This window comes from Pristiophorus japonicus, chromosome 15 (genome assembly GCF_044704955.1).
Source record: "Pristiophorus japonicus isolate sPriJap1 chromosome 15, sPriJap1.hap1, whole genome shotgun sequence".
NCBI lineage: Eukaryota > Metazoa > Chordata > Chondrichthyes > Pristiophoridae > Pristiophorus > Pristiophorus japonicus.
In genome coordinates, this window is record NC_091991.1 from 35,324,057 (window position 1) to 35,336,497 (window position 12,441).

Genomic DNA, 12,441 nt, shown 5'->3' on the forward strand with positions numbered 1-12,441 from the left:
TGAGGGTATACTGTGCTATCGTAGTGCATTTATGTGTCTGATCCACTTTGTGCATCTCTGCCTCCACTTGCTTGTTAGTCATTCTATCCGTTACTCTGTATTGAACCAGCTGACATGAACACTATATTGAATTTATTTACAAGAGGAAATTGACACATTGTATAATGTTTCCTATAATTTCCTCCCTATTTAAATACTTTCTGAATGAGCAATGCTGGAGATACCCTGGAGCCTAAAGTAGACTCTTTATTTTAACAGTATTTTAATTTGTTTAACTGTTGTATTGAAATTAATTGAGGTACAATGTGCTTTGTTTGTAATGTTGAATTTAGTAGTTATGCAAAAAGTTTGTCCTACTCGAGGCTTAATTTATAAGAAGGATTTATACATGGGTCTTTATATTAATGAGGAAGTCATAAACGTTGTTTAAAAAGTTCACGGTTAATGTTTTTAATGAATAGCTGTGAATTTCTACATTTGGTTTTATAGGAACAATTTAACAGATATGAGCGAGCAATCTACGCAGCTCTAAGTGGAAATCTCAAACAGGTAAAATATGCAAGACTTAATCTCTCCTTCCCCTATATATCCCAGTTCTTAAGAAAATCCATATAGAAAACAAAGAAATGTTAATACTTGTGTCCCGACACTATTACAGTAATTTTTGTTATATATTGTAGCTCCTTTCAGTGTGTGATACTTGGGAAGACTGTGTTTGGGCATACTTCAGGGTCATGGTAGACAGTCTTGTAGAACAAGAAATCCGTGCATTGAGTACTCCTGTGCGTGAATTAGAAGAGTTACCTAAAGAGTACACTGAAGCAAAGTAAGTATAAACTTTAAAGCTTTTCATGAACATTATAAAACAGATGAAGTGTACTTCATGTTCCATGGAGTTTTCTTGAGCAGATCAAGTAAATACAAATCCAATCTTGTACATTTTCAGTTGGACACTCGAGGCAATATTTGAAGAGATGAAAGCAACAGACAAAAAGGTAAAAGAAAACACAAGATGCAATGTTCTTTTCCCAAATCATCTGTTTTCAAAATGCCTCTCTTAGTTCTGAATTTCCAGTAGCTAAGTAATTATGCAAGTATCTCCCATTTTGTGACTAGCACTGTACAAGCAAGTTGTGAAGTGCGATTTGTTCACCAGTGATCATTTTCTTTTCTTTGAGATATGGGATTAATCAATGCCCCTTAAGTTTTTGCAATTAATTTGAAAGTTTCTGTCCATTTTTATACAAGAACTTGTTTTTATAGCATATTTAATATAAAGAAATGTCTTGTTGCACTAATAAATAGGCATAAGGGAAGTAAGATATCAATCTAGGAAGGAGAGATTAGGGATGACTGAAGGCTTGGTCAAAGGAATTGATCTAGAGTAAACCTTTTTTTTTAAAGTGGAGAGATATTTAGGGAGGAAGTTGTGAAGAGTTGGGCTGAAGCAGCTGAAAGCTCTACCTCTTGTAATGGGGTGAACAGAGAGGGGATACATAGAAGGTTCCAGTCAGGAACAGAGTGTTCGAGAGGGGATAGCGAACGTGAAATTGCAGTGGGCATTTATAGGGATTTGTAGCTGAGGCGAAGAATTTAGAATTTATCTGGAAGGAAGTGCTGAGTGATAGTGTAACATATTGGGGCTGTCATGTGATGTGGCATGGAGCGATGAGACATAGATACTAGTTGGTGCTATTTTAGCTGTGCCATAATGGGGAGGTGTTGACTGAGGGATAAACACTCCCTTCTCCAGCCAAAAATCCAGAGAGAAAAGTGGAGATTCAGTTATGTGTATGTCCTAGTAGCTGCCTATCGATCACAATTCACAAAAGTTGGGGCGAAGATCTTGTGGGGAAATGGATTGCGTGTGGAAACTTGGAAGGAAAAATAAGTTGTACTAACTTGAGATGAGGTGAACACGGGGATCATTATAAAACACTTGCAATTCTAAGCTTTTTTTAATTGCACTCTTACAGCCTTGTCGTTGAGTTCACTCATTCAGACACTGTCTAACTTCAAGGGCTCTGTTGAGGAGACATGTCTGGCTAGAACATAATTTTGTTTGGATGCATTTTTTTAAGCTGTAGATGTGACCAGATCTATCTTAAGACTGGCCTTTTGACAGGATAAAAACCTGGCTTTAAAAGTGAATGAAAACCCAATTTTGGAAATTTGAGGGGGGAGCAAGGGTTAGTCAGTTGCTTCCACCTCAAAATGATAAGTTTTTTTAAAAAAAAGTTATTTTTAGTTAGAAAAGGATTAGAATAGAAAAGAGGGATTGGACGAGAAAAAAATAAGATGGAATGAACAGGACTAGGTGGCTAACAATTGGCACACACTAAGACTTAATATCTTGGTTAAATAGAAATGGAAAAAAAATTGTGCCACTATGCAAGTATCAGAATGTTCATCCTTAACCTAGATTTTCCACTTTTTGAAATAAAAGGGACGATTTTAGTTGCATGAAACACTCACTAATAATGCAATCCAGAATGATACAGTACAGAAGGAGGCCATTCAGCCCATTGTGCCTGGGTCTGCTCTTTGAAAGAGCTATCCAATTAGTCCCACAGAATTTTATAACTGGTAACTGTTTTTCCTAAAATAAATGACCATTTTTTTTTTTTCCAGACTGAGGTGAGGGAGAATATATTTCAATGGGAATTACTTTCCTTCCCCTAAATTTTATTTATAAATAGATCTTTTTTTAACGTCACAAAAACAACGCCTGATGTCATACAATGCATACATTATTTTGCGTCTGATTGCGATCGGTATCAATGGTTAGATAGCATTAACGTGTATTAAATGATGGTATTAAATGTTTAGGTGTGTTCAACAGAAATTTATGCGCATGTTTAACTAATTTATGATTTTTATTCATAGCAAGTGTTGGAGGAGAATAAAGCTCATTACCACATCATTCAAAAATTCATAATCTTGGGAGACATCGATGGTGAGTTTAAAAAAAAATGTAAACTGAGTGAAAGTAGTTCAGTAAGTGTACAGAGAAATTCTGACACATATCTTGTAAAGTGTACTATTATGAAAAATTTCATCTGATGTAATTGTCTTTTTGTGAATAATAGGTCTGATGGATGAATTTCAGGATTGGCTAGTGAAGTGCAGATTTCTACTTCCAGCACATCTCCTTCGGTTCATGACTCACCTTGTGTTGTTCTTTTGGAATTTGGGCCTGCAGACAAAGGTAAACCTGTTAATGTTGCTCTGTGGAAAACGTTTTTCGACACTGCAATAGTATACAACTATTCACAAATTGAAAAACACATTTCAATTTCTTTTGGATTTTAAATTCAATAAAGCTTGGATTTCATCTAAAATCTAATTCCATCGAGAGTGAATGCCAATTCCTCTCCTTGGTTTTCCATCAGACAGCCTGACCAAGAGCTGATAAAATTCATACCATGAGGGTGAGCAATTTGGATAATCAACAAGTCTACTCCTAGAAAATGAAAAGAGCGAATGAGCGAAGAGCCAATGGCCTACAAATCAGTCTTTTTCATTTTTTTCCACTGGGGTTAAGTGAAAGAGTTTGTAAATACAACCAGTTCTGTTATCCTGGAACAAATCTGAGCCAGTGTTAAAGAGGACCTCTCTTCCCCCTTTTGAATCCAGCTGGAAGTGGCAAATTATCCCTTTCCTCTGTCTGCTCCCCAGCCAAGCTTGCATAACTACTGATGAAATTAACAGTCTTGTTTTAACCGTTTGCTTTGTATAAATAGTTCCAAACAAGTTAAAATCTGCAACAGATGATATTGGTTAAATGACATTTTACTTCTTTCAGGAGGACGTTTGTACAGACGTTCTAAAATCTTATATAGAGGTAAGATAATTAAATCAACATTTTCCAACAAACAAAATGCAGTACTTCAGCTTTTTGTATTACTATTCATGATGATGTAAATGTCTTGTGTAATTTGACAAATAAATTTAAGGATTCTGAGTCCCTAGTGATGTTATGGACGTGCTACTTCTGTTTTTGGTCTCTGGCTTGCACAATCAAAATACTCTTCTCAAATTAAGTAACGCTGACAGAAATCAATATAAAATGTACTCATTATTTATCCACTCATTTTATAAATGGAATACAAAACCCTCCACTGGATAATTATTCTGCTGTTGTGGTTTTTAAAAAAAACTAATTTGTGACTGAGTTATCCCGTCTGCCTTCCTAAAATTATAGCATCACGTACTTTCTTAAACAATGGAAATAAGTTGATTACTTCTTACTGCTTAGAGTAAATTGTATTCTGAAACTTCCATTAGTTTTGAATGTTGTCTCTTATAGCTTCTAATCAAAGCAAAGCACACAGATTTAATAGCATTTTACGTCAGCCACTTGCCACAGGAGCTGGCAGTCGCTCAATATTCTGCATTTTTGGAGACGGTCACAGAGACTGAACAACGGAAACTTTGTCTAGATCTGGCGAGAGAATCAGGTAAGGAGAGATAATAGTTTGTATTATCCCATAATGTTTAATTTTTGTAATATAAACTTTGAGTAATTGCCAATAAAATGTTACTATATCTAATTTCTGAACAGTGAGCAGCCTGGTGGTACAGGGTACCTCCTATCTTCTATTAAGACAGTCACAATTCAGTAGGCAGACATGTGCTCAAACTCATCTGCCACTGTTGTCAGCAAGCTTAGTTAATTAGCAGTGTGCTTCATCTGGTAGCTCATATGTTATGGACTGCTTCTGTCGTCTAATCACAAATTGCATTGATGGAAGCCGTAAAAAAACCTGTGCCGTGGACTGTCCATTTCACATCAGAAGGATGCTGCTGGGCTCCCAAAGGGAGAAGCGAACCCTTTGGGACAAAACATTTCTTTGAAAACTGCATAAAGAAATATTGAAAATCCTGAGACCAAAAGTATAAGACTAAATGAGGCTGATTCAGAACTCTCCAATAGCTCTTCAATACTTATCCAAATGTATTCAACATTCAGGAAAGATAGAATAAAAGGAAAAGGAGGTGGGGTAGCATTGCTGGTTAAAGAGGAGATTAATGCAATAGTTCGGAAGAACATTAGCTTGGATGATGTGGAATCTATATGGGTAGAGCTGCAGAACACCAAACGGCAAAAAACGTTAGTGGGAGTTGTGTACAGACCTCCAAACAGTAGTAGTGATGTTGGGGAGGGCATCAAACAGGAAATTAGGGGTGCATGCAATAAAGGTGCAGCAGTTATAATGGGTGACTTTAATATGCACATAGATTGGGCTAACCAAACTGGAAGCAATACGGTGGAGGAGGATTTCCTGGAGTGTATAAGGGATGGTTTTCTAGACCAATATGTCGAGGAACCAACTAGGGGAGAGGCCATCTTAGACTGGGTGTTGTGTAATGAGAGAGGATTAATTAGCAATCTCGTTGTGCGAGGCCCCTTGGGGAAGAGTAACCATAATATGGTGGAATTCTACATTAGGATGGAGAATGAAACAGTTAATTCAGAGACCATGGTCCAGAACTTAAAGAAGGGTAACTTTGAAGGTATGAGGTGTGAATTGGCTAGGATAGATTGGCGAATGATACTTAAGGGGTTGACTGTGGATGGGCAATGGCAGACATTTAGAGACCACATGGATGAACTACAACAATTGTACATCCCTGTCTGGCGTAAAAATAAAAAAGGGAAGGTGGCTCAACCGTGGCTATCAAGGGAAATCAGGGATAGTATTAAAGCCAAGGAAGTGGCATACAAATTGGCCAGAAATAGCAGCGAACCCAGGGACTGGGAGAAATTTAGAACTCAGCAGAGGAGGACAAAGGGTTAGATTAGGGCAGGGAAAATAGAGTACGAGAGGAAGCTTGCAGGGAACATTAAGACGGACTGCAAAAGCTTCTATAGATATGTAAAGAGAAAAAGGTTAGTAAAGACAAACGTAGGTCCCCTGCAGTCAGAATCAGGGGAAGTCATAACTGGGAACAAAGAAATGGCAGACCAATTGAACAAGTACTTTGGTTCGGTATTCACTAAGGAGGACACAAACAACCTTCTGGATATAAAAGGGGTCAGAGGGTCTCGAAAAAAGAGGAACTGAGGGAAATCCTTATTAGTCAGGAAATTGTGTTGGGGAAATTGATGGGATTGAAGGCCGATAAATCCCCAGGGCCTGATGGACTGCATCCCAGAGTACTTAAGGAGGTGGCCTTGGAAATAATGGATGCATTGACAGTCATTTTCCAACATTCCATAGACTCTGGATCAGTTCCTATCGAGTGGAGGGTAGCCAATGTAACCCCACTTTTTAATTCCCTGAAAACAGGGAATTAAGGGGCCCAAGTTTCGGGCCGCGCCTAGAATGACACAGCCCCGACCTGGACACCCGTTTTTCGTGCCACAAAGTGCGCCTAAAAAAAACTTACAGATTCTCCGGCTCCCTGCTGGTCCTCTTGAGTCAGGTGCGGCGCAGCATGAGCTGTAGGGGGCGGAGCTTGGTCCCTGCGCTGAAAACAGTGCCGGGACCTCTGCTCATGCGCGCTACAGTGGGTGCGCATGTGCACTAGCTCCAGTAGCTCAAAACTGTGTGGGAGGGGCCCGAAACACGCAGCCCCTAGCCCTGGCCGAATGGCCTCACCTGGGGCTGCGTGCATAAGGCTGCCTCCCACGCCCAGCTCCTGCTTCCTCCCGACCCAACCCGCTCCCCCCACCCCCCGCCCCCGGACCGGACCTGACCCGCGCCCCACCCCCCCCCCACCCGACCTGACCTCCCTCTCCCTCCCCACCCGGACCCGACCTGACCTCCCTCCCCCTGCCACCGACACGAACCGAACCGACCCGACCCGACCTCCCTCTGCCCCCCCCCCCCCTCAAACCGACCCGACCGTGCTCCCGACCGCCCCCCCCCCCCCCCGGGCCTTGCCCGAAGTCTTGGGGCCCGGCCCATTCAGCCTTCACCCCCCCCCCCCCTTCTCCTTCTCCTTCCTCCCCACCCCCTTCTCGGGTCCCCCCACCCCCCCCCCCCTTCCCCTTCCCCCTCTCCTCTCCCCCCCCCTTCCCCTTCCCCCTCTCCTCTCCCCCCCCCTTCCCCTTCCTCCTCCCCCTCTGCCCCCCTCCCTCCCCTCCCCCTGCCACCTCCCCTCCCCCTGCCACCCCTCCTCCCCCTCCCCTCGCTGTCAGAAACACAGACACTGACAGACAGAGAGTGAGAGACACAGACAGACAGAGAGATAGAGACACACTGGTGGTGGGGCGGGGGGGACATCCCAGCACGCTGTTGGAGGGCTCCCGGTGCTGCAGTCGGTAAGTAGAAAATGTTTTGTTTTATTGATTTTTTAAAATTATTTCTTATTAATTTTTTTTGATTGATTTATTGGTTGATTTATTGATGTTTTTATCATTTATTATTGATGATGGCTCTTTATTTGTAAAACTGAAGTGTTTAATGTTTGTAAACTTCTATTTAAACCCCCCTCCCATTCCCTACGCCTGATTTGTAACCTATGCCTGATTTTCTAAAGTGTGGACAAGGTTTTTTTCGAGCGTACAAAAATCTTCACTTACTCCATTCTAAGTTAGTTTGGAGTAAGTTTTCACTGCCGAAACTTTGAAAACAGGCGTAAGTGGCCGGACACGCCCCCTTTTGAAAAATAAATTCTATTCCAAAGTGAAACTGTTCTAACTGACGAGAACTGGAGCAAACTAAATGCCGAGAATTTGAATTTCTAAGACACTCCGTTCTACACCAGTTGCTCCAAAAAATCAGGAGCAACTGAGGCCGAAACTTGGGCCCATAGACCGGTCAGCCTGACATCGGTAGTGGGTAAAATGATGGAATCAATTATTAAGGATGTCATAGCAGCGCATTTGGAAAGAGGTGACATGATAGGTCCAAGTCAGCATGGATTTGTGAAAGGGAAATCATGCTTGACAAATCTTGTGGAATTTTTTGAGGATGTTTCCAGTAGAGTGGACAAGAGAGAACCAGTTGACGTGGTGTATTTGGACTTTCAGAAGGCTTTCGACAAGGTCCCACACAAGAGATTAATGTGCAAAGTTAAAGCATGTGGGATTGGGGGTAGTGTGCTGACGTGGATTGAGAACTGGTTGGCAGACAGGAAGCAAAGAGTAGGAGTAAATGGGTACTTTTCAGAATGGCAGGCAGTGACTAGTGGGGTACCGCAAGGTTCTGTGCTGTGGCCCCAGCTGTTTACACTGTACATTAATGATTTAGACGAGGGAATTAAATGTAGTATCTCCAAATTTGCGGATGACTCTAAGTTGGGTGGCAGTGTGAGCTGCGAGGAGGATGCAATGAGGCTGCAGAGTGACTTGGATAGGTTAGGTGAGTGAGCAAATGCATGGCAGATGAAGTATAATGTGGATAAATGTGAGGTTATCCACTTTGGTGGTAAAAACAGAGAGACAGACTATTATCTGAATGGTGACAGATTAAGAAAAGGGGAGGTGCAACGATACCTGGGTGTCATGGTACATCAGTCATTGAAGGTTGGCATGCAGGTACAGCAGGTGGTTAAGAAAGCAAATAGCATGTTGGCCTTCATAGTGAGGGGATTTGAGTACAGGGGCAGGGAGGTGTTACTACAGTTGTACAGGGCCTTGGTGAGGCCTCACCTGGAGTATTGTGTACAGTTTTGGTCTCCTAACTTGAGGAAGGACCTTCTTGCTATTCAGGGAGTGCAGCGAAGGTTCACCAGACTGATTCCCAGGATGGCAGGACTGACATATCAAGAAAGACTGGATCAACTGGGCTTGTATTCACTGGAGTCCAGAAGAATGAGAGGGGATCTCATAGAAACGTTTAAAATTCTGACGGGTTTAGACAAGTTAGATGCAGGAAGAATGTTCCCAATGTTGGGGAAGTCCAGAACCAGGGGTCACAGTCTAAGGATAAGGGGTAAGCCATTTAGGACCGAGATGAGGAGAAACTTCTTCACCCAGAGAGTAGTGAACCTGTGGAATTCTCTACCACAGAAAGTTGTTGAGGCCAATTCACTAAATATATTCAAAAAGGAGTTAGATGTCGTCCTTACTACTAGGAGGATCAAGGGGTATGGCGAGAAAGCAGGAATGGGGTACTGAAGTTGCATGTTCAGCCATGAACTCATTGAATGGCGGTGCAGGCTAGAAGGGCCGAATGGCCTACTCCTGCACCTATTTTCTATGCTTATAGCTCTTATGAGTTGCCGCTCAGGTGTGAGCCACTGCAGGAGCAAAATCTTAGCTTGAATTCTTTGCATTTATCTTAGCTTAAAATTGAATGTAGTTCTTCTGCACTGGTTCTCAGAATTAAACCTTAGGTTTGACTCGCCTATAAAGATAATGTTCTGGAATTTCTTGAAAATTTGCATTGAAACAATGGCGTAATACCGATTCTTAGCAGAAGATGGGAGGAAGTTCGTGTGTAAATCATTTGCGCCCATTTTATGCTACGCCCAGATTTCCTCAATCTTTTACGCCCGATTCTGCGAAACCGCCATTAAAACCCTCTGCAGCCCATTAATGTAGCGCTGCCCTCATGCAAAAATGCAGTTCACACAAATTTCCTGAACTAACACCAGTTCCAAACAGCTGTAAATTTAGCCTACATTTTAGGTGCAACAGGATCCCAAATCATTTTTCTGACATTTTATGGCTTTTTTCCCCCCCCAGCATTTTTTTATTTCTGCTCGAGAGTATTTTCTATATCTTTGACATCAGAATGATTTGATTAAAAATTTGAAATACAATCATGATTGCATTTTCTTAAACATGCTGTGCCTAATGTGTTGAAATTATGTCAAACTTTTTTCTAGAATAGAGAGGGACTTAAAGACGAAGAAACAACTTTCTTTGCAACAACGTGGCATTTATAGCACTTTTCATTACCTCAAGATATCTTAAAGGGATTCACAACCAATGATTTACTTTTTGAAGTGTGGTCAATGTTGTCATGTGGGAATACAAGGCAGCCAATTTGCACACTGCAAGGTCCCACAAACAGCAATGTGCTCAAAGAAAAATTAAACTGTTTTAGTGGTGTTTGAGGGACAAATGTTGCTCGGAACAGTGGAGAACTCCCCTGCTGTTCAAATAGTGCCATGGTATCTTTTATGTCCACCTGAGGGTGCAAAAGAGACTTTGGTTTAAAGTCTCATCTGAATGATGGCACTTCTGACACTGAATTGTTAGCCTAGATTATGTGCTCAAGTCTCTGGAGGGCAGTTTAAACCGATGACCTTCTGTCTCTGATGCTAGTGAGCCAAAGGTGACACCTAAATATGTTGTAAGTTTAGCACTTTCCTCGGGCCCCAGTTGTTTACGCTGATTTCCATTTGTTTTACACCGATTTTTACATTCTAGCATATGTTAATTATAGTCTCAGGAAATTTCAACGTAACCTGCCGATGGAAAGATTGGTATAAATTTTGGTGTAACTTGCTGGCTACACCATTTCAGGAAATTCCGGGTCAACTTATAAAGTACTAAATCAGATGCTGTGTTTTAGGGAATAAAAATGTTACTTGTTACTGAATTGAAACATGCAAAGTAGATTTAGGTTTTTGAAAGCATTTCACATTCATGATTGTGTTTTCAAGGTAGCAGCTAAGTAAATGATTTACAACATCGCAATAATCTACATATGTTGAAATGTGTTAATACAGTTTAAATGTAGTTTTTAATTTTTAAGAAATAAATAATCCTGTCTGTAAACACATTCTTGTATGATTTTTATAAATGGGATGTCTTTCCAAAATTATTACCTAGGTCTTGATGTAGCAGCTGTGACCAAATGTGTTGTCGAAAACATCCGGAAAAAGGATGCCGAGGAGTTTACCCACCATGACCTATCGCCATCTCTGGATACTGCTACTACAAAAGTGAGTGTCATTTGCTGCATAGATCTGGTTATAACTTTAAATGGTACTGAATAATAAAATACACCTCTATTCATTTCATATTAAGGGGGTAAAATTCCTTCAATCTAATTTTAGCAAAAAAGCTGATGCAGGAACAAAACAAGATTTTGTGTTATACTGAAACTAACTTCTTTCCAAAGTTATTGACTGGAGGAATTTTGTTCCCAATCTCTTCTAATTAATATAGTTCGTATTAGACTGTGAATCATTTGGTGGGAGATTCCAAACTATTGTTTGATATGAGATGTTAGTTTTTGAAATACTTTGCTTTAAAAATATTTAACAATAAAATTGAAAGTGACTGTATATTTTCGAATTTTACAAGCTGTCAAATTAGTAACTGCTGACTTTTACAGGAAGATCGTATGAAGATTAATGTCATTGAGTGGTTGGTGTTTGATCCTACACAAAGGGCAGAGGCACTAAAACAGAGCAATGCTATAATGAGGAAATTCTTGGGTATGTCTTTGTTTTCTGTGTACATGATTTTAAAGAGAGTCAATAAACTTCTTAATTACATGATTTTCTTATATTTGGAGTTTGTTTTCATGCTAAATGTAATTAATAAGACCATGGGTCTATTAGATGGCTCTAGCTCAATAATCACTTCGATTTGTGTTTAATATCTCTGTGGATTCTCTGGCCTAGAAATTTAGCTGTGCTGTGGAATCTGTATGGGTGGAGCTATGGAATACCAAAGGGCAGAAAACACTAGTGGGAGTTGTGTACAGACCACCAAACAGTAGTAATGAGGATGGGGACAGCATTAAACAAAAAATTAGGGATGCGTGCAATAAAGGTACAGCAGTTATCATGGGCGACTTTAATCTATATATTGACTGGGCTAACCAAACTGGTAGCAATGCTGTGGATGAGGATTTCCTGGAGTGTATTAGGGATGGTTTTCTAGACCAATATGTCGAGGAATCAACTAGAGGGCTGGCCATCCTAGACTGGGTGATGTGTAATGAGAAAGGACTAATTAACAATCTTGTTGTGCGTGGCCCCTTGGGGAAGAGTGACCATAATATGGTAGAAGTCTTTATTAAGATGGAGAGTGACACAGTTAATTCAGAGACTAGAGTCCGGAACTTGGGGAAAGGTAACTTCGATGGTATGAGACGTGACTTGGCTTGAATAGACTGGCGAGTGATACTTAAAGGGTTGACGGTGGAAAGGCAATGGCAAACATTTAAAGATCACATGGATGAACTTCAACAATTGTACATCTCTGTCTGGAGTAAAAATAAAACGGGGAAGGTGCCTCAACCGTGGCTAACAAGGGAAATTAAGGATAGTGTTAAATCCAAGGAAGAGGCATATAAATTGGCTAGAAAAAGCAGCAAACCTGAGGACTGGGAGAATTTTGTAATACAGCAGAGGAGGACAAAGGGTTTAATTAGGAGGGGGAAAAGAGTATGAGAGGAAGCTTGCTGGGATCATAAAAACTGACTGCAAAAGCTTCTATAGATATGTGAAGTGAAAAAGATTAGTGAAAACAAACATAGGTCCCTTGCAGTCAGATTCAGGTGAATTTTTAATGGGGAACAAAGA

The 12,441-nt window shown here is 40.7% G+C and overlaps 1 protein-coding gene across 2 annotated transcripts in view; it reads left to right on the plus strand.

Annotated features, from left to right (window-relative positions):
* The window catches only part of nup107 (nucleoporin 107), a 65,620-nt gene that overhangs the window by 42,303 nt on the left and 10,876 nt on the right, over positions 1–12,441 (plus strand). For both annotated transcript variants that reach the window (XM_070900306.1, XM_070900307.1), the window contains exons 15-23: positions 490–549; positions 681–826; positions 947–995; positions 2,887–2,956; positions 3,090–3,208; positions 3,806–3,844; positions 4,310–4,460; positions 10,736–10,848; positions 11,244–11,346. In XM_070900306.1, the coding sequence (XP_070756407.1) occupies positions 490–549; positions 681–826; positions 947–995; positions 2,887–2,956; positions 3,090–3,208; positions 3,806–3,844; positions 4,310–4,460; positions 10,736–10,848; positions 11,244–11,346 (850 nt within the window). The remainder of the gene's footprint in view (positions 1–489; positions 550–680; positions 827–946; positions 996–2,886; positions 2,957–3,089; positions 3,209–3,805; positions 3,845–4,309; positions 4,461–10,735; positions 10,849–11,243; positions 11,347–12,441) is intronic.